The 26,299-nt window shown below is 45.3% G+C and overlaps 1 protein-coding gene across 3 annotated transcripts in view; it reads left to right on the top strand.

Moving 5' to 3' along the window:
• Positions 1 to 22,186, top strand: part of RNF144A (ring finger protein 144A) — a 63,189-nt gene extending 41,003 nt beyond the window's left edge. For all 3 annotated transcript variants that reach the window (XM_040427518.1, XM_040427519.1, XM_040427520.1), the window contains exons 5-8: positions 1,928 to 2,135; positions 5,406 to 5,553; positions 12,285 to 12,374; positions 20,521 to 22,186. In XM_040427518.1, coding sequence (XP_040283452.1) covers positions 1,928 to 2,135; positions 5,406 to 5,553; positions 12,285 to 12,374; positions 20,521 to 20,652 — 578 coding nt within the window. In that variant the 3' untranslated portion in view covers positions 20,653 to 22,186. The remainder of the gene's footprint in view (positions 1 to 1,927; positions 2,136 to 5,405; positions 5,554 to 12,284; positions 12,375 to 20,520) is intronic.
• Positions 22,187 to 26,299: the final 4,113 nt, after the last annotated feature.

Below are 26,299 nucleotides of genomic sequence, written 5' to 3'. Positions count from 1 at the left end.
TATATGCGCCTTTCTAAGTAACCTATGAAGTGCTATATGTCGTTTCGTGGGCATAAATCTTCTGACAGACTTCTTGAATAAAATGTGTCATGTCACTTTGAAGAGTAGCTTTCACCTCCCCTGACATGTCTGTTTTGGTAACCACTAATAACAGTTCTGGAGCATCTATTCTTATGACTCTATGTTGTGCTATTCCTCTATTATTCCTTCTAGAAGTTATGAATGAGTTGTACTCAGTCTGCAAAAAAAGGTCCATCTGGGTGTTACCACTGATTGTGTTACACACACACGTAACACCTAGCTGACCCTGCATTGCAAAGTACTAGCAATTCTTTCATAACTTCTGGTAACACCCATTTGGACCTTTTATTGCTAGCAATTCATTCATTTCTTCCAGTAGGGATAATAAAAGAATGGCAAAATACAGAGTCCTAACTATAAATGGTCCTGAATTGTTGTTACATGGGGTATGCAAGTAGTCACTAAGGCTACTTTCACACTAGCGTTGTTTGAATCCGGCGTTCAATTCCGTCTCCGGAACTGCCCGCCGGATCCGGAAAAACGTGTGAAAAACGGATTACATTTGAATCCTGATCAGGATTTTGATCACAATGAAAAAATGCATTGGAAAAAACGGATCCGCCATTTATGGACTTTAACTTTTTTTTTCGGCTTGTTCCGTCAAGCCGGATCCGGTTTGACGGAACACACGGCGCCGGATCCGGCGTTAATGCAAGTCAATGGGAAAAAGGCCGGATTCGGCGTTCAGTCAAAGTGTTCCGGATTTTTGGCCGGAGGTAAAAATACAACATGCTACGGTTTTCTAAAAAGACTGAACTGAGGACATCCTGATGCATCCTGAACGGATTACTCTCCATTCAGAATGCATGGGGATAAAACTGATCAGTTATTTTCCGGATTTGAGCCCCTAGGACGGAACTCAGCGCCGGAAAAGAAAAACGCTAGCGTGAAAGTACCCTAAAACAGACATGTCAGGAGAGGTCATAGGCTCTCTTTAAGCTTCTGGGTTCCTCGCAGGAAAGGGGAAGCAGTGGTGAGTACTACGCGGCGTGCTTGCACCTATAGTGCGTCTTTACCTTTTTATCTGAAGAATCCCTGCCCTTGTAGCATAACCAGTTCCACAATAATTACTGAAAGGCGGAAGCCATGAATAATTGAAGCCATGCTCCCTCACAGAAGCTTTTCTATTATTGTCTTTCCAGCTTGACTCAGATCAAAGATTAGGAAATCAAAAGCATCTAAACCTATCTCCTTAATTACCAGCCGCGTATTACATTGTCCTTGCCTGTCAGTGTCCTTTCATCTTCATGTTGAAAAGAAGTGATTGATTTAGTACCAAGCCTTCCAGGGAATAACATAATCTTGATCTAAACATCGTTATTTCAGAGGTTAATTCATTTAGGTGAGAACTCCTCTGCTTTCCATAAATGACGTCCAAGGAATGGACATAAGAATGTGACCCCTCATTCACTGCGGTGGGCTCATACTGGACCTCCTCGGGTCTCCTCATTTTACAGGTCTTTTTCCCACAGATTGCACCATAATCACTTCACTTCTATGGGGCTGAGCACGATACCAAGCATGGCCACTACACAATGTACGGTGCTGTACTTGGTAAGCTGCCTGTAGGCCGTGGCGCTCACAGGAGCACCAGTGCCTTCTCAAACAGCTGATCGGCAGGGGTCCTCTGTGTCGGACGCCCACCAATCAGATACTCATGACTTATCCAGAGATTGTCATCCCTCACATCAGACAGTACCTGCCCCCATTGGGGCTCAGAGAGAAAACCTTTGTGGAGGCCTCCCCCATAAGAAACCTTGCATCATGAAATATCTGAATAGTTTATGCAGGTTTATATATTGTCAGTCCATGTACTGTCTAACATTTTGTTATGCTTTTTGTTTAGAAGTCCTTTTAGATCCATGTAGGACTTGGTGTCCATCATCGTCCTGCCAAGCTGTATGCAAGTTACAGGAGAAAGGGCCTCAGGATCCACAGCTGGTGCAGTGCACATCTTGTGATACGGAGTTCTGCTCATCATGCAAGGCTGACTGGCACCCTGGACAGGGTTGTCAAGAAAATATGCCAATCACTTTTCTTCCGGGAGAATCAAGGTACAGCATAGCTCATAATGTCTGGGAGGGTAACAAAGAAAAAATCTTAACTGCAGCCTATAAACTAATCTTATCAATACTATCTATCTATGTAATGGGGAGTAGGTGTGGACCCACTGTACCAAATAACTGGTTTGACGTTGGGATAGTCCCCTGGTTTTCACCCTTTAACACCTATACAGGGATCTGGCCTTCACTGCAGTTTAGTTGGCAGCTGACCCACAGGAAACAGAGACACCAAGGGCTCAAGCAATGCTTGTAATCCGTAAACAGGCAGAGAACAGGGCAGGCAGCAAAGTGTCACTACGGTACACTAAGGCAGCAGAGTATCAGAGTTGGTAAACAGGCAGAAGTTTAGTACATGGGCAGACTAGCACACCTTCACTGGTTAAACTACTTATCAAAAAAATAAAGGGAACACTTAAACAACACAATGTAACTCCAAGTCAATCACACTTCTGTGAAATCAAACTGTCCACTTAGGAAGCAACACTGCTGTTGTGCAAATGGGATAGACAACAGGTGGAAATTATAGGCAATTAGCAAGACACCCCCAATAAAAGAGTGGTTCTGCAGGTGGAGATCACAGACCAATTCTCAGTTCCTATGCTTCCTGGCTGATGTTTTGGTCACTTTTGAATGCTGGCAGTGCTTTCACTCTAGTGGTAGCATGAGACGGAGTCTACAACCCACACAAGTGGCTCAGGTAGTGCAGCTTATCCAGGATGGCACATCAATGCGAGCTGTGTCAAGAAGGTTTGCTGTGTCTGTCAGCGTAGTGTCCAGAGCATGGAGGCGCTATCAGGAGACAGGCCAGTACATCAGGAGACGTGGAGGAGGCCGTAGGAGGGCAACAACCCAGCAGCAGGACCGCTACCTCCGCCTTTGTGCAAGGAGGAACAGGAGGAGCACTGCCAGAGCCCTGCAAAATGACCTCCAGCAGGCCACAAATGTGCATGTGTCTGCTCAAACGGTCAGAAACAGACTCCATGAGGGTGATATGAGGGCCCGACGTCCACAGGTGGGGGTTGTGCTTACAGCCCAACACCGTGCAGGACGTTTGGCATTTGCCAGAGAACACCAAGATTGGCAAATTCGCCACTGGCGCCCTGTGCTCTTCACAGATGAAAGCAGGTTCACACTGAGCACATGTGACAGACGTGACAGTCTGGAGACGCCATGGAGAACGTTCTGCTGCCTGCAACATCCTCCAGCATGACCGGTTTGGCATTGGGTCAGTAATGGCGTGGGGTGGCATTTCTTTGGAGGGCCGCACAGCCCTCCATGTGCTCGCCAGAGGTAGCCTGACTGCCATTAGGTACCGAGATGAGATCCTCAGACCCCTTGTGAGACCATATGCTGGTGCGGTTGGCCCTGGGTTCCTCCTAAGGCAAGACAATGCTAGACCTCATGTGGCTGAAGTGTGTCATCAGTTCCTGCAAGACGAAGGCATTGATGCTATGGACTGGCCCGCCCGTTCCCCAGACCTGAATCCAATTGAGCACATCTGGGACATCATGTCTCGCTCTATCCACCAACGTCACGTTGCACCACAGACTGTCCAGGAGTTGGCAGATGCTTTAGTCCAGGTCTGGGAGGAGATCCCTCAGGAGACCGTCCGCCACCTCATCAGGAGCATGCACAGGCGTTGTAGGGAGGTCATACAGGCACTTGGAGGCCACACACACTACAGAGCCTCATTTTGACTTGTTTTAAGGACATTACATCAAAGTTGGATCAGCCTGTAGTATGTTTTTCCACTTTAATTTTGAGTGTGACTCCAAATCCAGACCTCCATGGGTTGAAAAATTTGATTTCCATTTTTTATTTTTGTGTGATTTTGTTGTCAGCACATTCAACTATGTAAAGAACAAAGTATTTCAGAAGAATATTTAATTAACTCAGATCTAGGATGTGTTATTTTTGTGTTCCCTTTATTTTTTTGAGCAGTGTAGTAAACTAGGAACCTAAGCTCAGGCAAGGAGTGAGATGGCAGAGCAGCATTTATAGAAGAAGCTGATTAACAATTAGAAGCTGCTGTGCAATGGCACATATCTATCTATTTATTCTTTTTTCTCCAGCATCTTTATTTATTATCTATTTCCCGCTTGGAGTGTAGGAGCAAACCGGAGAACCCGGAGGAAACCAACACAAACACAGGGAAGACATACAAACTCCATGCAGATGTTGTCCTTGGTTGGATTCAAACCTAGGACCTACTAACCACGGAGCCACCTTGCTCCCCATTATGCTAACGATACAACTCTATTTCCTGAAAATCATCAGTTTATCTAACAATAAATCCTTAAAGACTATGTACTCGTTTGAGGACAATTTTTTTTTATAATTGCATTTTACTCATTTTGGACTGAAAATAATTTTTTCAATTGGTCTTTATTAAAAGTATTCAACCGTTCTGTCACAGAGGGTTAACTGTTTGTCAAGCTGTGTGAATCTTACTTTCACTTTCACCCTGTGCCCTTATCTAATAAACCTGATCTCTAAATTACTAAAAGGTCATAAATACCTATTGAAGCCACATTCCTATCAGTAAGAAAAGAATTGAGCGTTTAGGAAGCCAGAGATGAAGAGCTGTCAGCTGAGCTGCCTGACGGAAACTAAAGAATCTCAAGGCTGTACAGAGAAAGAGGCTCAACATTTTTAATAAAGACCAAATGAAAAAATAATTTGTAGCTCAAAATGAGTACAATGCAATAATAAAAAATGCCCTAAAGGTGTACGTAGCCTTTAACAAAAATTAATAATGAAACTTGCTGTCACTGATAACAGTTCTTAATGTGTATGAAGCAAAAGTCTTCTTTATGTCCCTCAACTCGAAGGGTGAATAAACTTCATTACTTTATTGGGCATTTTCTCAGTGTTTTCTCCAGCTGCTGGGCCCATGACACAAGAACATGATTGTCGGGAAGGAAGCGTTCCTTCCCGACAATCGACAATAATGCCATCGCTCGTCCCCATACAGAATCATTGCTTGCCGGCAGCAGAATGATGTTTAGACGGCACTATCTGCTGCCGGCAAACTATGATTTAGGTCTCCGCATGAAAGATCCAATTACCCGATGAATGAATGTTTCGCTCGTTCATCGGGTAATCTGCGGTACCTTTACACCGGCAGATCATCTATAACGAGCGTTCCTACAACAAACGCCTGTTAGCGATAATCAACCTGATGTTCGGCCAATCTAAAGGGGCTTTGTACAGTACTGTATACTCTATAGCGATCACAAAACAGACTTTTTATCTTATCAGCTCTGCATTGAAGATAGTAGAAGATGACGTTCCAATCAAGCGGTGCCCAAAATGTAAAGTCTACATAGAAAGAGATGAAGGATGCGCGCAAATGATGTGTAAAAACTGCAAGCACGCGTTCTGCTGGTACTGCCTAGAGTCACTCGATGTGAGTACCATTCACAAAGTAGTAATAAACCTTACTGCACAAATCTGTTTCTTACGATATAACAGGCCGGGTAAAACTGTAAAAAAACAGATGTGCGCACCATAGGGTAATTCTGTGAGTAAAAAAGTATGAAGGAAATAACTTGCAAGGCTCACCTTACTTGGTTGTGCAAATGTAGGCACAACAGTAATAAGAGTTAGTATGGTAAGTCTGGACACCTGAATGTGATGGTCTGCAGCCACGGGATCACAGATTCTTCTAAGTGGAGATGCCTGGAGTCCCCAAGAAGATGATTGGCACAGGAAAATACAAATACGTCCCACGGCGCGAATTACCATCAACCAGTCGCCAGGATCAGAATAAGAAACTTTTATTGCAGCGATACAACGCGTTTCGGGGAATCACTCCCCTTGATCAGGTACAAAAAAGGTGCAGCTTTTTTGTACCTGATGAAGGGGAGTGATTCCCCGAAACGCATTGTATCGCTGCAATAAAAGATTCTTATTCTGATCCTGGCGACTGGTTGATGGTAATTCGCGCCGTGGGACGTATTTGTATTTTCCTGTGCAAATCTGTTGTTTGACTTTATTGCCCCCTAGCTTTAAATACTCATTTAAAGGGAACACATTCTGTGACCCCGGCTTTTAGAGCGCTCTATTTCTAATGAGTAGTTCCACTTGAAATAGGTTTTTATGCTGTTTCAAAAAATGTCCAATGTGCTGAAAGAGTCCTGCTGGACAGACATAGGGTATGCCATCAGAGTGCCCCTTTCTATACCTTTTATTTGACTGTATTTAAAAGTGTCACCAACTATACTTTTCATTACAAAAGCATAACTAAGCATAACATACTAACACGTACATTAAAGGGCATGGGCACCTTAGGGTGCAGTTTTTTTTTATTACTGCAAGAGAAAGTCTGAAGGCCCCCCATACACATTGGACTCTCATTCAAATGGTGGTTCTGGCAGACTGTAGCCTAATATGTACGAGGACCTTATGTTTTTATGTTTCTGTATAGTATGTACAGTCAGGTCCATAAATATTGGGACACCGACACAATTGTAACATTTTGCGCTCTATACACCACCACAATAGATTTGAAATGAAACGAACAAGATGTGCTTTAACTGCAGACTGTCAGCTTTAATTTGAGGGTATTTACATCCAAATCAGGTGAACGGTGTAGGAATTACAACAGTCTGCATATGTGCCTCCCACTTTTTAAGGAACAAAAAGTAATGGGACAATTGGATTCTCAGCTGCTCCATGGCCAGGTGTGTGTTATTCCCTCATTATCCCAATAACAATTAGCAGATAAAAGGTCCAGAGTTCATTTCAAGTGTGCTATTTGCATTTGGAATCTGTTGCTGTCAACTCTTAAAATGAGATCCAAAGAGCTGTCACTATTAGTGAAGCAAACCATCATTAGGCTGAAAAAACAAAACAAACCTATCAGAGAGATAGCAGAAATATTAGGCATGGCCAAAACAACTGTTTGAAACATTCTTAAAAAGAAGGAACGCACAGGTGAGCTCAGCAACACCAAAAGACCTGGAAGACCATGGAAAACCACTGTGGTGGATGACCGAAGAATTCTTTCCCTGGTGAAGAAAACACCCTTCACAACAGTTGGCCAGATCAAGAACACTCTCCAGGAGGTAGGTGTATGTATGTCAAAGTCAGAGTGAATACAGAGGGTTCACCACAAGATGTAAACCATTGGTGAGCCTCAAAAACAGGAAGGCCAGATTAGAATTTGCCAAATTGCATCTTAAAAAGCCTTCACAGTTCTGGAACAACATCCTATGGGCAGATGAGACAAAGATCAACTTGTACCAGAGTGATGGGAAGAGAAGAGTATGGAGAAGGAAAGGAACTGCTCATGATCCTAACAATACCACCTCATCAGTGAAGCATGGTGGTGGTAGTGTCATGGCGTGGGCATGTATGGCTGCCAATGGAACTGGTTCTCTTGTATTTATTGATGATGTGACTGCTGACAAAAGCAGCAGGATGAATTCTGAAGTGTTTCGGGCAAGATTATCTGCTCATATTCAGCCAAATGCTTCAGAACTCATTGGATGGCGCTTCACAGTGCAGATGGACAATGACCCAAAGCATACTGCAAAAGCAACCAAAGAGTTTTTTAAGGGAAAGAAGTGGAATGTTATGCAATGGCCAAGTCAATCACCTGACCTTAATCCGATTGAGCATGCATTACACTTGCTGAAGACAAGACTGAAGGGAAAATGCCCCAAGAACAAGCAGGAACTGAAGACAGTTGCAGTAGAGGCCTGGCAGAGCATCACCAGGGATGAAACCAAGCATCTCGTGATGTCTGTGTTCCAGACTTCAGGCTGTAATTGACTGCAAAGGATTTGCAAACAAGTATTAAAAAGTGAAAGTTTGATTTATGATTATTATTCTGTCCCATTACTTTTGGTCCCTTAACAAGTGGAAGGCACATATGCAAACTGTTGTAATTCCTACACCGATCACCTGATTTGGATGTAAATACCCTCAAATTAAAGCTGACAGTCTGCAGTTAAAGCACATCTTGTTCGTTTCATTTCAAATCTATTGTGGTGGTGTATAGAGCCAAAAATGTTAGAATTGTGTCGGTGTCCCAATATTTATGGACCTGACTGTATGTCTCTCTCTGTATGTATACTGTATGTATCTGTGTAATGGTTTGTTCATGTATTTGTGTGAAAGTCCACCTACTTTTATCTTAAAGGGGTCCTCTGGATACGTCATCAGTATCTGACCGGTGAGGTCCGACACCCGGGACCCCCGCCTATCAGCTGTTCGAGAAGGCAGCAGTGATTTCAGTAGCCCCGTGGCCTTCTCACAGCTTTTCCTAGGTCAGTGACCTCACATTCATTGGTCACGTGGCCTCGGTACAGCTCTGCCCCAGAAAAGTGAATGGGGCTGAACTAGAGTTGTTGCGATACCAATTTTTTTTATTCGGTTTCGATACCATAAAAAAGTATTGCGATACTCGATACCGCGCGAAAAAATAAACCAAAAAAATCCACGTGCATTCCGTATTTTAAAAAATGGCGAATCGCGCAGTTTTTATTTATTGTCTGTTCCGGCGTTCACTGCATAGAATTTTTTTATATTTTAATAGTTTGGACATTTCTGACATGGCGATATGTAATATGTTTATTTATTGTTTATATATTTTATATGTGAAATTGGGAAAGGGGGTAATTCATACTTAATATTTAGGTGTTTGTTTTTTTTTGACACTTTTTATTTAATAACTATTTCCCCCCATTAGAGGCCAGAACCTGGTATTTTTTTCATCCCTTGTCCTATTCACCCTGATAGAGCTCTATTAGGGTGAATAGGACCTCACACTGTCTCTGTGCTCTGTGCACACAGCATCAGGGATGTTACCATGGCAGCCAGGGCTTCAGTAGCGTCCTGGCTGCCATGGTAACCGATCGGAGCCCCAGGATTACACTGCTGGGGCTCCGATCAGAAGCTACTGCTGCCACTGCCACCAATAAAGAGGAGCGGAGGGGACCCTGTGGCCACTGCCACCAATGATTTTAATACTGGGGGGATTGAGAGGGGCGGGCGCACTGTGCCACCAATGATTTTAATGGGGTGGGGGGTTGAGGGGGGGAGGGTGCACTGCGGCACCAATGATAATTACCCCTTAATACAGGAGGCGGGTACAATTCAATGCCATCAGTATCATGCTCTTTGGAACATCTGGATATACAGCATACCTCTATTGGGTGTATTATATAGAGGGTAGTAGTCTTTTCCTCTGCCCCTTGTATTACCATTGTGGGCCTTATATGGCTATCGTTTTGCGATTTCCAACCACTTCCCCATATACTTAACTATTTTCCTGTGTCGGGATGGCATTGCTATGTGGCTACATAGGTTTTGCTGTAAGCCTGATGTTTAAGTTTTCATCCTCTTGATAAAGTCCCTGCGCATCCACTGGCTGTGCAGGAGGTACCAGTACGGACTCAAAGATTGTAACCGGGCTAAGTCCTGGCGCATCTGCAAACAGCGCATGGTATGCGCACTAGATGGCAAACTAAGGAGATAAACTCTGGAGTTCTCGCACAGCCTCAGTGGGTCCATTATCACTGGTTACTAAGTTCAGGCGCATCGGCGCCCCGCGCAGATCGTCATAAGAGCCAGACTCAGAGGCATTGTGATTGGAGGTAAGGTGGCTTGTATGCCCCTTGGGGTTGTGTGGATTGGTTGTCCATGTTTATACACACCCATTTTTATGATGTCTGCAATTCCACGCACTGCGCCACCAATGATAATTACCCCTTAATACAGGAGGCGGGTACTGGCAGATCAGCGGCAGTTAACCCCTCAGGTGCCGCACCTGAGGGGTTAACTGCCGCTGATCGCAGCTCCCTGTCAGGGGCAGGGTGCCGGCAATGCGATTCTGCTGCCGGCACCCTCCTCCTGTATTAGGTGTTAAAGACTGACTGACTACTTTATATGGGACTCCAGACTTTAAGTATTAGGCTACACAGAGCGGCGCCCAGCGATGTCCTAGCACTTACCATTATTCCTGGGCGCCGCTCCGTTCGCCTGCTGTGCCCCATTACTGTCTCCTCTCCTGCTCCAGATGCTAATTACTATCGGAGCAATGGGGAGGAGACATCAGCTTCTCTAGTGGGCGTTCCTTCTCCCTGGCTGTAGCGCTGTCCAATCGCAGCGCAGGGAGAAGGAACGCCCACTAGTGACAGTAATGGGGCACAGCGGGCGAACGGAGCGGCGCCCAGGAATAATGGTGAGTGCTGGGACATCGCTGGGCGCCGCTCTGTGTAGGAAAATTCGCATCATTGGTGGCGCAGTGCGCCCGCCCCTCTCTCCGTTCATTGGTGGCAGCGGCAGCACAGGGGGAGGGAGAGACTGCTTCTTTCTCCCCTGTGCTGCTGAAGGAACATGAGCGCGCTGACAGCAGCAGCAGCGCAGCCCAATATTGAAAAAAATGGAAATGCCAGTATCGTATCGATACCGGGACAAAAGTATCGATTTGGGTATCGAAATTTCGATGCCCGCAACAACCCTAGGCTGAACTGCAATACCAATACTATACTTTGTACGGCTCTGTGCTTGGTGAGCAGAGAGAAGGCCGTGGCGCTACTGTGAGCGTCGCTACCTTTTCAAACAGCTGACCGGCGAGGGTTCCGGGTGTCTGATCCCCACCGATCAGATACTGCTGACCTATCCAAAGGATAATAAATCTAGAAAAACCCATTTAAAGGGGTTATCCTGCAAATGATAATAATGAACTATCCTCAGGATAGGTCATCATTATCACATTGGCGCGGTCTGAGTCCTGGCACCCCCACCTACTAGCTGTTTTAGAGAGCCTCGGCACTCGACTGAGCTCTGGTGAGCGCCGCGGACTCCGAACAGCTTACCAATCACAGGGCTGATCTGTGGGGGTCCTGGGAGTGGGATCCCCGCCGATCTGATATTGATCAGCTACCCTGAGGATAGGTCATCAGTATTTGTTCCAGGATAACCCCTTTAATCCATTTCCACACTAAAAATTACCATCTTTATGAAGCTTTGACTATTGGTTCCGTGCACACCAGTCTCACTGTCAGAGGAAAACTGACTTAAAGGGGTTTTGCCATCTCAGACAATAGGGGCATATCGCTAGGATATGCCCCCATTGTCTGATAGATGCGGGGAAATGAACGGAGGGCGCGCTGCGCAGCCGCTCTGCATTTATTTCTATGGGGCCTCCGTCTGCCCCATAGAAATGAATAGGAGCAGGGGTCGCGCTTGCGCAGTGCGCTCCCATTCACTTCTATGGGAGCAGCGCTTGGTGGTGGACGGACCCCGGGAAATCTAGGGCCCTTTCGGCCACACCTCTCCCCGCTCCGTTCTCGTTGTAGGTGCACCTATCAGACAATGGGGGCATATCCTAGCGATATGCCTCCATTGTATGTGATGTGAATACCCCTTTAAAGGGGTTGCCCAGGATTTTGAAATTGACGGCTATCCTCAGGATAGGTCGTCGATATCAGATCTGCAGAGGTGGTCCCACAAGCTTACTAATCATCTGTTAGGATCCAATTACAAGTCTGCGAAATGGGTCCGGATGTCGCGGAACGGATCCGGACCCATTCATTTTCAATGGGTCGGGGAAAGATGCATCCGCAATTCTGTTCCGCCCAAAAAAATAGAGCATGTCCTATTCTTGTCCGCAGACACAGACAAGAAAAGGCATTTCTATTTAAAGTGCCGGCCATGTGCGGTCCGCAAAATGCGGAACGCACATGGCCAGTGTCCGTGTTTTGCGGATCCGCAATTTGTGGACCGCAAAACACTTGCGGACGTGTGAATGGACCCTTAGTGTGCAGCTCGGGTTTTATGTCATCACTACAAAATCTTGGGCAATCCTGTTAAGGGCCTAAAGGCGACTTCACTTTTTTCTGTATGTAACCTTGACCTCACAAACCAAATCCGGTGTAAGATGTACAGAAGCGCTGTTAGTTTTCAGTGTCCCCTTCATTTGTATAGGCATTTGGTGTACCGGAATACATTATCGGTCTACCACTGACCCCTGAACTAACAGAACAGGAAATTGCAGATTCCCTGTGTTACATTTATATGTTTGTATGTATATGTTTATATATTTATATAATATGTATAGATCTATCTACATATATATTTTACATTTACCTTGCTGTCTGCTCTGTCTTTACATTTCTGAATTACCAGGACGATTTCCTGCTGATACATTACGATAAGGGGCCTTGTCGGAACAAGCTCGGTCATTCCAGGGCCTCGGTCATATGGCACAGGACACAGGTAGGTTGAAATGTTATAGGTGACCCAAGCTGTTTTTACATCTTACTGGTAAATGAACAGAATTGCTCTTGTCTGCAGAGATCAGCACTGTGCCTAGATACAAAGCAATAGGCCCCATGCACATGGCAGAGCCGTGTGCCCAGAGGCGGTTGGCATGTGGTAGAACATGCCTCATGTTTTTTCTACTCCTAGATAGTGGCTGTGTGAATAACTGTGCCATACTGCCCTCTCCTGGACAGGCACCTTCACTACAGACCCTAAGAAAACTACTGCCTACGATCCAGCGCAACTTGTAGGAGCTCATTGAAGCCTCCTGAGCAGGAACTCCTGTCTTGAGGTGGAAGACCCTGTTACAGTAAATCTTCAGCCGTCCACATGGAAGAAAGCAACGTGCCCAAAAGATAGAAACATAGAATGTGTCGGCAGATAGGAACCATTTGGCCCATCTAGTCTGCCCAATATACTGAGTACTATGGATAGCCCTTGGCCCTATCTTATATGAAGGATGGCCTTATGCCTATCCCATGCATGCTTAAACTCCTCCACTGTATTTGCAGCTACCACTTCTGCAGGAAGGCTATTCCATGCATCCACTACTCTCTCAGTAAAGTAATCCTTCCTGATATTACTTTTAAACCTTTGCCCCTCTAATTTTAAACTATGTCCTCTTGTAGCAGTTTTTCTTCTTTTAAATATTCTCTCCTCTTTTACCTTGTTGATTCCCTTTATGTATTTAAAATTTTCTATCATATCCCCTCTGTCTCGTCTCGTATTTATTGATAAGCCTTCTATAGGGGACAGTATCAAAAGCCTTACTAAAGTCCAGACAAGCGATGTCTACTGCACCTCCGCCATCTATTATTTTAGTCACCCAATCAAAAAAATCAATAAGATTAGTTTGACATGATCTCCCTGAAGTAAACCCATGCTGTTTTTATCTTTCAAAACTCTTGCTTTCTTTGGAAATACACTGCTCAAAAAAATAAAGGGAACACTTAAACAACACAATGTAACTCCAAGTCAATCACACTTCTGTGAAATCAAACTGTCCACTTAGGAAGCAACACTGAATGACAATCAATTTCACATGCTGTTGTGCAAATGGGATAGACAACAGGTGGAAATTATAGGCAATTAGCAAGACACCCCCAATAAAGGAGTGGTTCTGCAGATGGTGACCACAGACCACTTCTCAGTTCCTATGCTTCCTGGCTGATGTTTTGGTCACTTTTGAATGCTGGCGGTGCTTTCACTCTAGTGGTAGCATGAGACGGAGTCTACAACCCACACAAGTGGCTCAGGTAGTGCAGCTTATCCAGGATGGCACATCAATGCAAGCTGTGGCAAGAAGGTTTGCTGTGTCTGTCAGCGTAGTGTCCAGAGCATGGAGGCGCTACCAGGAGACAGGCCAGTACATCAGGAGACGTGGAGGAGGCATAGGAGGGCAACAACCCAGCAGCAGGACCGCTACCTCCGCCTTTGTGCAAGGAGGAACAGGAGGAGCACTGCCAGAGCCCTGCAAAATGACCTCCAGCAGGCCACAAATGTGCATGTGTCTGCTCAAACGGTCAGAAACAGACTCCATGAGGGTGATATGAGGGCCTGACGTCCACAGGTGGGGGTTTTGCTTACAGCCTAACACCGTGCAGGACGTTTGGCATTTTCCAGAGAACACCAAGATTGGCAAATTCGCCACTGGCGCCCTGTGCTCTTCACAGATGAAAGCAGGTTCACACTGAGCACATGTGACAGACGTGACAGAGTCTGGAGACGCCGTGGAGAACGTTCTGCTGCCTGCAACATCCTCCAGCATGACCGGTTTGGCATTGGGTCAGTAATAGTGTGGGGTGGCATTTCTTTGGAGGGCCGCACAGCCCTCCATGTGCTCGCCAGAGGTAGCCTGACTGCCATTAGGTACCGAGATGAGATCCTCAGACCCCTTGTAAGACCATATGCTGGTGCGGTTGGCCCTGGGTTCCTCCTAATGCAAGACAATGCTAGACCTCATGTGGCTGAAGTGTGTCAGCAGTTCCTGCAAGACGAAGGCATTGATGCTATGGACTGGCCTGCCCGTTCCCCAGACCTGAATCCAATTGAGCACATCTGGGACATCATGTCTCGCTCTATCCACCAACGTCACGTTGCACCACAGACTGTCCAGGAGTTGGCAGATGCTTTAGTCCAGGTCTGGGAGGAGATCCCTCAGGAGACTGTCCGCCACCTCATCAGGAGCATGCACAGGCGTTGTAGGGAGGTCATACAGGCACGTGGAGGCCACACACACTACTGAGCCTCATTTTGACTTGTTTTAAGGACATTACATCAAAGTTGGATCAGCCTGTAGTGTGTTTTTCCACTTTAGTTTTGAGTGTGACTCCAAATCCAGACCTCCCATGGGTTGAAAAGTTTGATTTCCATTTTTTTATTTTTGTGTGATTTTGTTGTCAGCACATTCAACTATGTAAAGAACAAAGTATTTCAGAAGAATATTTAATTAATTCAGATCTAGGATGTGTTTTTTTTGTGTTTCTTTATTTTTTTGAGCAGTGTATGAGGTTACATAATATAAAGATTTATATTATTTCCTGTGAGGCTTAATTTGTTTAAAACAGGGATGCACAACCTGCGGCCCTCCAGCTGTCGTAAAACTACAACTCCTACATGCCCTGCTGTAGGCTGATAGCTGAAGACTGTCCGGGCATGTTGGGAGTTGTATTTTTGCAACAGCTGGAGGGCTGCAGGTTGGCCATCCCTGTTTTAAACATTCATTTGGTTTGTCCAATTATAGAAAAAGGGGTCTTCTTGTTTCTAGAAACTGAGTCAAGGCCTTCCCGACATCCGAAGGTTCTTACATTCTTTATCCCATTTATACTCCCCAAAAACAAGACCATTAATCCTCAGTGGAAAGAGACCTGAAAACGGTTTATTTTATACTCCTTTAATACTGATACATCCTGCAGTGATGTACTTTATCTTGTATACAGCAGTTTTCATCTTCTTGTCCACATTGTGGCGTATAGTACCTTAAATAAAGGAAAACCACATGACTGCTACAGGGCGTTCCATTCTGAGGTGAAAACATTGAATTTTCATGGAGCCGCCACCAGGGGGAGCTTTTACTTTATTATACAGCATTGCTAGATGTCATCGCTAAGTGCTTAGCTGTCACTTTCTATCTAACCACTGCCCCCTGGTGGTGAAACAGCAGTAATTATGATCACTAATCTTGCTGATAGTTAAAGATGAGATAGATGAGAGATAATAATAAAGGAATATATAAAACAAATATCATTTTAAACTCATCAATATTTCTTTTCATGCTAATATATTTTTATTATTTTCCCATCGTTTTCTTTTGAGCTGTAGAGAATTTGATCTGGTATTTGATAATCCAGAAATTCTGTTAATCCAGCACTTGTTTCCATTAAATTAGATAATGATAATCTAATTGAAAAAAAAGTTGCAAGACTTAACAACTGCAACATTTTTGTGACATTTCGTGATCCTCGCCACTTTTCACAGTAGCATGTGTTTAAAAGGTGAAAGTGAGATTAGACCTGGATTATGGCTCATTTAAATCGCAAAAAAGTTGCAACCCACGCCAGGCAACCCGCTGGTCTACTTTTACACCTAAAAGTGTAAACCACGTTGCACTCACGCCACATATATTATTAAGGTGCACCTGTTCAGAAATTTGGTGCAGGCGCACAAAGCAAAGAGAGACTTAAAACTAACACAAAAACAACAAAAATTCTTAAAGAAAAAATTTAAAATTTAGTTAGTGTCAAATGTTTTCTCTAGGTCATTTGAAATTATCTCATCTTCTTTTCTCCAGATTGAGGGCAGAGATACACAATAACAGCCACCGTGCCGACATGTGATTTTACTGCAAAAACATCAGTTTTAGGGCTCATGCACACAACTGTATGTATTTTGCGGTCCGCAAAAAATGGATCCGCCAAAAATATGGATGACGTCCATGTGCATTCCATATTTTGTGGAACGAAACAGCTGGCCCCTAATAGAACAGTCCTATCCTTGTCCGTAATGCGGACAATAATAGGACATGTTCTATTTTTTTCGGAACGGAAATACGGACATACGGAAACAGAATGCACATGGAGTAATTTGTTTTTTTTGCGGACCCCTTGAAATGAATGGGTCTGTATACGGTCCGCAAAAAAAACGGAACAGACATCTAAAGAAAATACGTTCGTGTGCATGAACCCTTAGAAATCTACGTAGACATTAAGAATCAATTCGACAAGCACATTGATTTGCAGCAAAAACCAAAACTGGTGCAGTTTTCAGCTCTATTGCATCTGAGTGTCGGGTAAAGCCACTGTGTGTCTCTATCATTAGAGAATCTGCATATATATAACATCCATATCAAGCTAGCAGCATATGGATGGATAGATCAATAGATAGATATTTGATAGTTAGATATTAGATAGATAGATGATAGATAGTGTGGGGATTCGCTCTGGTAGTTGGGATAAGCGGGTGCAGTACAGAGGCAAAGTACAAGTTCGTAATTCAAATGTCCGTGGGAAATAGTCACCCACCCAGCACTTTGACTACTCCCAGTAAGAGCCGTCCCGGATCAGCTATAGGCCATACTAAAATAGCAAAGTTTCAATCAGCGTTAGCTGCCGTTGACACCTGAAAATACAGTCTCTTACTTTACCGAGGCCAGGAAACTCGGTGACACATACCTTCCGTCAACGTCGGACCCTTTGCGCCTTCCTACATACCTCCCCCCTTTGTTCAACCCTGAGGGGGTGAACACTTGCCAGACAGTGTACCCGGGACAGGGCATCCGTGTTTCCCTGCAAGCGGCCTGCCCTGTATTGCACTGAGAACTTGAAGTTCTGTAATGACAAGAACTATCTGGTTACCCAAACATTCCTCTCTTTGGCCTGGCTCATCCACTTGAGAGCGGAGTGGTCGGTAACCAGACGAAAATGTCTCCCCAACAGATAATAGCGAAGAAACTCGAGTGCCCATTTGATGGCCAGGCACTCTCTCTTCACTATACTGTACCTAGTCTCGGCTGGGATGAGTTTGCGGCTCCGAGGAATCGGTCTGTACCACAAACTCCCTCTTGAAGTCGGGCGTCACCAAAACCGGTGACCCGCACAGGACCGACTTCAACGCGGAAAAATCCTCTTCCGCATGATCATTCCAGCGGACCATCACGGATTTCCGTCCCTTCAAGAGCCCTGTCAACGGAGACGCTAAAGTGGTAAAATGGGGAACTAACCTCATATAATAGCCCACCATTCCCAGGAATGACTTTACTTGCCTTGTGGTGACAGGTCGTGGCCAATTCCGAATCGCCTCTATTTTATTTACTTTGGGTTTGATAACTCCACGTCCAATGACGTACCCCAGGAACTTAGTCTCCTCTAACACTATCGCGCATTTCTTTGGGTTAGCGGTCAGTCCAGCCTTCCTAAGGGAGTCCACTACAGCCTGCACTTTGGGTAGATGACTTTCCCAGTCGGTACTGTGGATGACGATATCGTCCAGGTAAGCCAACGCGTACCGACGATGTGGACGAAGTACAATGTCCATGAGTCGTTGGAACGTGGCGGGGGCACCATGCAGACCAAAGGATAACACTTTATACTGATACAGCCCCTCAGGGGTGACAAAGGCAGTTTTCTCTTTGGCAGCCTCCGTTAAGGGCACCTGCCAGTAGCCCTTCGTGAGGTCCAAAACAGAAAAATATCGGGCTTGTCCTAACCTCTCGATAAGCTCATCTACCTGGGGCATGGGATACGCATTGAACTTGGAGATTTCGTTTAGCTTGTGAAAATCGTTACAGAACTGTAACGTCCAGTCCGGCTTGGGTATTAAGACTATCGGACTGGCCCATTCACTTTTGGACTCCTCAATGACGTCTAGTTGCAGCATTAGCAGCACTTCCTCCGCGATGGCTTGTCGCAGGACTTTTGCCTGAGGCCCAGTGACAATGTCATGCCGGATTATGAAAGTGCATCCAGGGAGGTCCGAGAACACAGCCGTGTTCCGACTAATGAACTCCCTGGCTTTCTGAGCCTGTTTAGAGGAGAGGCTGTCAGCAATTTTTACTGTGGCAACTGCTTCTCTTGCATCAGACCGAGGAGCCTGAACCTTTTCTCCTACAAAACCTGGATTTGGGCTGTCTTCAGTAGAGGACTCCCTATCTTTCCATGGTTTTATCAAATTCACATGGTGCACCTGCTCCAGCTTTCGCCGCTGAAGTTATCCCTCACAGTTACCCCATAAACAACTCTCACAGACAGCCACAAGGCTGGGAAGCCCAGAAAGTCTCTCCCAATTATTAGTTCATAAGTTAAAGTGGTGGCAACGGCCACATCATGGGTCCACTTGCCGTCTCCAATGGATAAAGACAGCGTGTCTCCCATTTCTACCTGGCACAGGTGATTATGGTCTATAGTCTCTGGGATACCTGATGCACACAGCTTCCTGGCATACAACGAGTTGCGATATCCATAGTTAGTCTCCATGGGTTCGCCCCGATGGGGACAGTCGGCCCTTACGTGGCCAGGCTCCTGACACCGCCAGCATACTATCGGAGCCGGGTCTACGGGGGGGAACAGCCCAGGTGGGCTTGGTTGGCACAAGTATCTGGGTCTGGGATAGACATTGCTGGGGTTCGGCTGCCCCCTCCCAAACAAATCCCCTTTCAAATTCCTGGTAGCCTAATAGTGTTCCACCAGGTCCACCATCTCAAGGGCATTACCAGGAGACACCTGGCCGATCCAGTGCTGGAGGGGGTACGGCAAAGACCTCCAGAACACATCAGCCAACAGACTGTCCAACATAGCAGTGGGACTCAGCACGTCAGATTGCAGCCATTTTGCAACAGGTGTAATAGGGTATAATACTGGGGCCTCGCGGGCTCAGCCGGGTTAAACTCCCACTGATGCACCCGCTGGGCCTGGACCAACACATTCATCCCCAGTTTCGCCAGGATCTCACCCTTTACTGTCGAGTAATCAGCCGCTTGATCATCCGGTAAGTCAAAATACACCTGCTGGGGTCCAGACGCCAGGAACGGAGGGACGACCTCAGCCCATTGCTCCCGGGGTAGCTTCTCTCGCATGGCTACCTTCTCGAAGATTACCAAATAGGTTTCAATGTCGTCTGGGGGGGTCATCTTGGAGATCGCCTCACGGACCGCTTTCCGGGCATCGTAGACACTCTGGGATGCTCCTGCTGCTTGTAAAGCCATCACATGTTGTAACAGCAGCTGGTTTGTTTCCTGCTGTTGCTTATTAGCCTCCCGCTGTTGCAAGTTAGCCCCCACGAGAGCTTTCACGACAGCTTCCATTTTGTTGAGGGACGCGGGTTGTAATCTCGCTGGTTTGATGTAAGACATACAACCGTGCCCGGAAAAACAAAAATATTTTGGCCTTCATGCCAGCCTCACTGCAATGCATGCTTTTTCCACCAATTGGGGGGGGATTCGCTCTGGTAGTTGGGATAAGCGGGTGCAGTACAGAAGCAAAGTACAAGTTCTTAATTCAAATGTCCGTGTTTATTCACACATAAGGCAAACAAAAACACTCTTTGCAGGGTTGTTGTTTGTTCACACCGAGTAGAAAGTTCGTGCATAACAAAAAACATCACCTTGTCAGCGGTTCTGCCTCTAGTAGTCCAAATGCAGGCTTTAGGTGGCCTGCTGTCCCAACACACAGGACTCAGCTTTTCAGCCCAGCACAGGGCTCAGTTCCCACACCAGCAATTGCCAGAGCTCCTCTGTCAGAGAGAGGTAATTACTCCCAGCTGACTCTGCCGGCTGGGTTTTTTATAGGCCAGTCAAGACCCGGCCTGGAACGTGGGGAGTAGTCACCTGCCCAGCACTTTGACTACTCCCAGTAAGAGCTGTCCAGGATCAGCTTTACAGCCATACTAAAATAGCAAAGTGTCAATCAGCATTAGCTGCCGCTGACACCTGAAAATACCAGCTCTTATTTCACAGAGGCCAGGAACATCGGTGACATATCTTCTGTCAACGACGGACCCTTGCGCCTTCCTACAATAGATAGATGATAGATGGATATGAGATAGATAATAGATAGATTTTACAGAACAACTATTCTGCGTTCTATTAATGTGTATTTTTCCTTTACAGGTGGTCGGGATATTTGCAGGTTTTGGCCTCCTGCTGCTGGTAGCCTCTCCGTTCCTCTTACTGGCCACACCATTTGTTTTGTGCTGCAAATGTAAATGCAGTAAAGGAGACGATGACCCGCTGCCCACCTAATGCTCAGGAGCGTGGTGTGGATTTCTGTAGGGTCTCAGCACACCTCCGGAGGCTACATCACACATGGGACATGTTGTAGCCTTCCCGGGCTCAGCCAGCTCTCCAGGACATACACTGTGCCATTCTACTAAGACCTCGTGTCCTCACCGCCCCTGACTTCATCCCAGGACCGTGGTGGCTGAAGGAGGCAGGAGGACGAGCCCGCACAATGTACAGATGACATCCCTCATCCACATAACAGTTCTTGGGTCTGACATCGGTTCTGGTCCTGTCGATCTGTTTCTAAACTGTTTTTAGGCTTAGCGTCCTCCTCTTTGTCATTCCTGATTATTTTTTTTTACCTTTATTTGTATTTTTTTGTGTTCTTGTAAAATGCTGTATATTTCTTAAAGTGCATTGTTTTAAAGGGAATACGTGGATGCAGATTAACCCCTTGTTTCCTATCGCAGGGTACACCGTGCAGCGAGCCTCATGGTTGTTGCAGTCTGGATTTACCAAAGTGAGAATTGCTAAAAAAAATAAAATCTAGAAAAAAAAGAGACAAAAAAGTAAAAACGTTAAACACAATTTCCTTTGATTTTGCTGTTGAACAACATTCAATTATGGCTCGTTTCACATGAGAGCACAGTTTTATACTTATCGTCCACAGTAAAGTTTGTAACCCGTCCGCCTCATATTTACAATGTGACCCATAATGATTTGCCTTTGGAACATTCCAGGCAGCTGCACTGTGGATTCACCTATAGAACTATATGGATCGCCTATGGGTGCCTCAGCTCCATAAAGAGGACCCCTCAGCTCCCCTGTTTTAGTAAATATTTGTAGTCCTCATGAAATATCAATTTATCCCATTTTAAGCTTCTTTTATTAGAATTCAGTATAATTCCTCTGTTACTCCTCCTGGAAACGTATGACTAAACTGACGACTGGGTGTTACCATTCCCCTTGTCAACAGCATGTGTCCGTATACACACTCGGCACTGATTAGACAGTACCAGACGGAGAAGGAACACCGCTAAGGCACACGGCCATTGCAATATGCAGGCACCGCCCGTGTGCACCCCACATCATGAATGTGGACCCATACACTTGAATGGGTCCGTAATCCAGAAGGTCTTGTGCAGACTGGAGGCATGGAACCCCACAGAAGAACTACGGAGTGTTTCCGTACGTACTTCCGCAACGCAAAAAAAGTAGTGCACCGATATTGCCCGTGCAGTGGTGGTGCATTTCTGGTCCCCAATGCACGGAACGGCAACATGCGCAAGAGGCCTAAATGGAATAGTAACTCCCAATTGTCATTTTTTTCATATATTTCCAGGAGGCATGACAGAGGAATGGCACAACAAAGAAAAGGAAAAAAAACTATACTGTACACCATACAAAGAAAAATGTATATACTTTATTGGTTAACAAATATATTAAAAAGCTTTAAAATGTGGCAAAATCCATACAATGAAAAGGACATCCCCTCCAATAAAAATGCACATTGCCGAAAATGGTATATAACAAACCAAGACAATAAATATACCGGTCATTAAAAGCCTATAAAGAAAGACTAGTAGTGGATGAATACCTAAAAGCGCAGTAATATTCTAAATGCCAACCCCTAGAGGTATAAACCTGTCAAACATGTGCAAAGAAAAACAATTAAAAATACTCACCATGGAGAGGTTAGACTCCCTCCTTAGTGGGTATTTTCTACTTTGCACATGTTGTCCAGGTTTATGCCTCTAGGGGTTGGCAATTGTATTATTACTGGGCTACTATAGCATTGTCATTTAAAGGGGATCTGTCAGCAGATTTGTACCTATGACACCGGCTCACTTGTTACATGTGCACTTGGCAGCTGAAGACATCTGTGTTGGTCCCATGTCCATATGTGTCCGCATTACTGGGAAAAATTATGTTTTATTATATGCAAATAAACTTCTAGGAGCAACGGGGGCGTTGACTTTACACCTAGACTCTGAGCTCTCTCTGCAACTGCCACGCCCTCTGCACTTTGACAAGGCCAGGCAGTGAAAACGTCATCATGCCTGGTGCTGTCAATTAAAAGGCAGAGCCTCTAGGTGTAATGGCAACGCCCCTGTTGCTCCTAGAGACTCATTTGCATATATTAAAACATCATTTTTCCCAGCAATGCGGGCACATATGAACATGGGACCAACACAGATGTCTTCAGCTGCCAAGTGCACATGTAACAAGTGAGCCGGTGTCATAGGTACAAGTCTGCAGACAGACGCCCTTTAATAGTGTTTTTAGTCAGCATGTTATAGAGCAGGAGGAGCTGAGCAGATTGATATATACTAACATTTTCAAAATTACTTGTGTCATTCATTTACATCCCTGCTCTCCCCATGCTAGGAGTCCAGTGGGCGGTCCTAATTGACGCCTATCTCTTTGGATGCTTACACTGGGAAGGCTCTTAATAGGACAGCCCACTGGACTCGAGCATTAGAAAAAGCATGGGTTTAACCCCTTAGTGACCAGCTTGTTTTAGACCTTACTGACCAAGCATTTTTCTTCCTTTTTACATTCCGTTCGCTTTCCAATAGCTATAACTTTTTTATTTTTCCGTCTATGTAGCTGTATGAGGGCTTGTTTTTTGCGGGACAAGTTGTAGGTTTTAATGGTGCCGTTTTGAGGTACACATAACTTTCTGATTAACTTTTATTAACTCTTTCTGGGAGGGAGATAGGAAAAACAGCAATACTGCCACTGAGTTGTATGTTATAAATTTAACGCTAATGTTTAATAAATTTTTTATTTTTCTTTCTATGGAGTTGTCCGAGGGCTTGATTTTTGCGGGACGACTTGTAGTTTTAATTGCTATCATTTTGGAGTAAATGATGCTTTTTGATCACTTGTTATTAAGTTTTTTCAGTGGCAACTAAGTATAAATGAGCAATTCTGTCATTTTTTTATTTTTTTTTATGGTGTTCATCGTAGGGGATAATTTACATGGTATTTATGTAGTGTGGGTCGTTACGGACGGGGTGATACCAAACATATGGGGGAGATTTATTTATTTTTTGCTGTTTTTTTCATTGAAAAAAAACCTGCTGGTAGGGTTTGTTAGAGCATGACCGCGGCTTTCATGTGAGAGCCGGGTCCCCGCTGTCCAGCCTAAGCCCCTTAGTGACCGCCGTAAAAACACGTATGGGTGGTCACTAAAGGGTTAATTGCATAAATTATAATTTATACAGAATCTTTTCACATAAAACTATATATCAATATCCTCCTGCTCTATAACATGCTGCCTGCAGATTGCACTGCATTTTCAATGTGACAGGTTCCCTTTTACGAAGTTCCTGCTGGTTCTCTGATTTGCCCAGAAGTCTCTTCTACATTATACCAGTATTTTGTATTCTAGAAAATAAGTCACAAGAAAAAGAGAATAAGTCAAGTAGAACTAAATTAAAAGTAAAAAAGAAAATTGAGACTCCCCTTATAACTATCAGTTAGCGGGTCTTCTCAATTTGTTAGTGCATGTGCACATCGCTCCAATATGGTGCAATGTTCTGTACAGTGTGAATTTTACCTCTCAGACCCTTAGGCCTCCTGCAAACGACCGTGTGGCTTATTCAGTATTTTGCGGTCCACAAAAAACGGATCCGCAAAAAATACGGATGACATCCGTTTTTTTCAGAACGGAACATCTGGCCCCTAATTGAACAGTAATTGAAGCGTTCGTATGCAAGAGGCCTTACTGATGTGGAGGACTGTGGTCCCTTTGGTTTGTGCAGTGGAGCTCCATTTGTGATCGTCAGTGAGACCCTCTCAATCAGAAAGTGATGGTAGAACCCATTAACGTAGGGATGGACTGTGTGTTCTAATCAGCTCAATCACTGCAGGCCAATAAGTACTGTAAGCCTCCACAGAAACAATAGCCTACTAATACATGTCTTCATTACCTCCAGTCCTGACAAACAAGAAGAGGAAGCTTTGATTATTAATGAGCTTAATTTGGTGGAACGATGGGTGGGAAGGAGAGAACTTTTATGGGACTTTGTGTTTCTGAGTCTCTCTTTTTTGTATTTTCTAACATGTATAGAGAAGGTAGCATCAATGGGAGTCTATGTGCCTGTCAGAGTTTCATAGCCCCCCCGCCCCCGAGGAACCAGCCGTCAAATACAAGTGGTATACAGTTGTGAGAAAATGTTTGTGAACCCTTTGAATTCTGTATAAAGGGCTTAAAGGGGTTGTCCCATGAAAAATAATTTACGTCTTTCAAACCGGTAAATTTAGTATAGCCACTGAGTTATTCAATAAAATGTATCTGTATAGCGCCATCTGCTGTTTGTTCTATTCCTTATTTCTCTGTCCACCTCAGTCACATCGCTGAGGTGGACACATGTGCTCAGTTTCATCTTTCAACTGCTATCAGCTGTAACGACTGTTATAAGCTGTGACAGCTAAATGGAGAGAGCTGACGCAGAAAGGACATTCTCCTGAGAAAGGACACGGACACTGAGCTGTGAAAGGGAGGGAGCTGCAGCAGAAATGACACGCCCCTGAGCTGATAGAGGGAGAGAGCTGCAGCAGAAATGACACACCCCTGAGCTGGTTGAGGGAGACAGCTGCAGCATAAATGACACACACCTAAGCTGTTTGAGGGAGAGAGCTGCAGCAAATATGTGAATGAGGCTCAGATAGAACTGCCTCACTAATATTCAGAGATTCAACACAAATAGGGGCCCTCCGAGAAAGGGGGGGGGGGAATATGCTCAATAATATATTATCGAGCATATCCCCCCCCCCCCCTTTCTCGGTGGGCCCCTATTTGTAGAGAGCTGCAGCAGAAATGACACCCCCCTGAGCTGGTTGAGGGAGAGAGCTGCAGCAGCAAGGACATGGCCCTGAGCTGGGTGAGGGAGAGAGCTGCAGCAGCAAGGACATGGCCCTGAGCTGGGTGAGGGAGAGAGCTGCAGCAGAAAGGACATATCCCTGAGCGGGGTGAGGGAGAGAGCTGCAGCAGAAAGGACATGGCCCTGAGCTGGGTGAGGGAGAGAGCTGCAGCAGAAAGGACATGGCCCTGAGCTGGGTGAGGGAAAGAGCTGCAGCAGAAAGGACATGGCCCTGAGCTGGGTGAGGGAGAGAGCTGCAGCAGAAAGGACATGGCCCTGAGCTGGGTGAGGGAGAGAGCTGCAGCAGAAAGGACATGGCCCTGAGCTGGGTGAGGGAGAGAGCTGCAGCAGAATGGACAGACCCATGAGCTGCCAGCTTGATATAAATCTAGCAGAGCAATGAATGGGGGGAAGCTCTAGATCCATGGGAGGTACAGGGCTGGTTCTATCTTGATTGTCATGTGCTATATTATGCCTGGTAAACATGTTTTTAATCATGGGACAACCCCTTTAAATATATCTAATCTTAAGTCATAATAATTTAGAAACATGGCTGGTCTTAGGGGTATGACACCTTTGTGGTTGCACAGGACTAGGGATGAGCAAGCTTCAGTTTTTGAAGTTCGGGTTCGGGTATAAGCTGAATTGCGTTATGGATTCCGTTACCACGGACCGTAACGCAATTCACTGATGGAATTCATAACGGAAGGCCTTTAGAGGCATTCCGCTATGCATTCTGTCATAATAGAAGTCTGTGGCCAGCATAGTCCGTCCATTAGGCTGGCCTGAAGTTCGCT

This window comes from Bufo bufo, chromosome 4, assembly GCF_905171765.1.
Source record: "Bufo bufo chromosome 4, aBufBuf1.1, whole genome shotgun sequence".
Taxonomy (NCBI): domain Eukaryota; kingdom Metazoa; phylum Chordata; class Amphibia; order Anura; family Bufonidae; genus Bufo; species Bufo bufo.
Note: the sequence above shows the minus strand (reverse complement) of the source record. Positions and strands in the feature narration are given on the sequence as shown.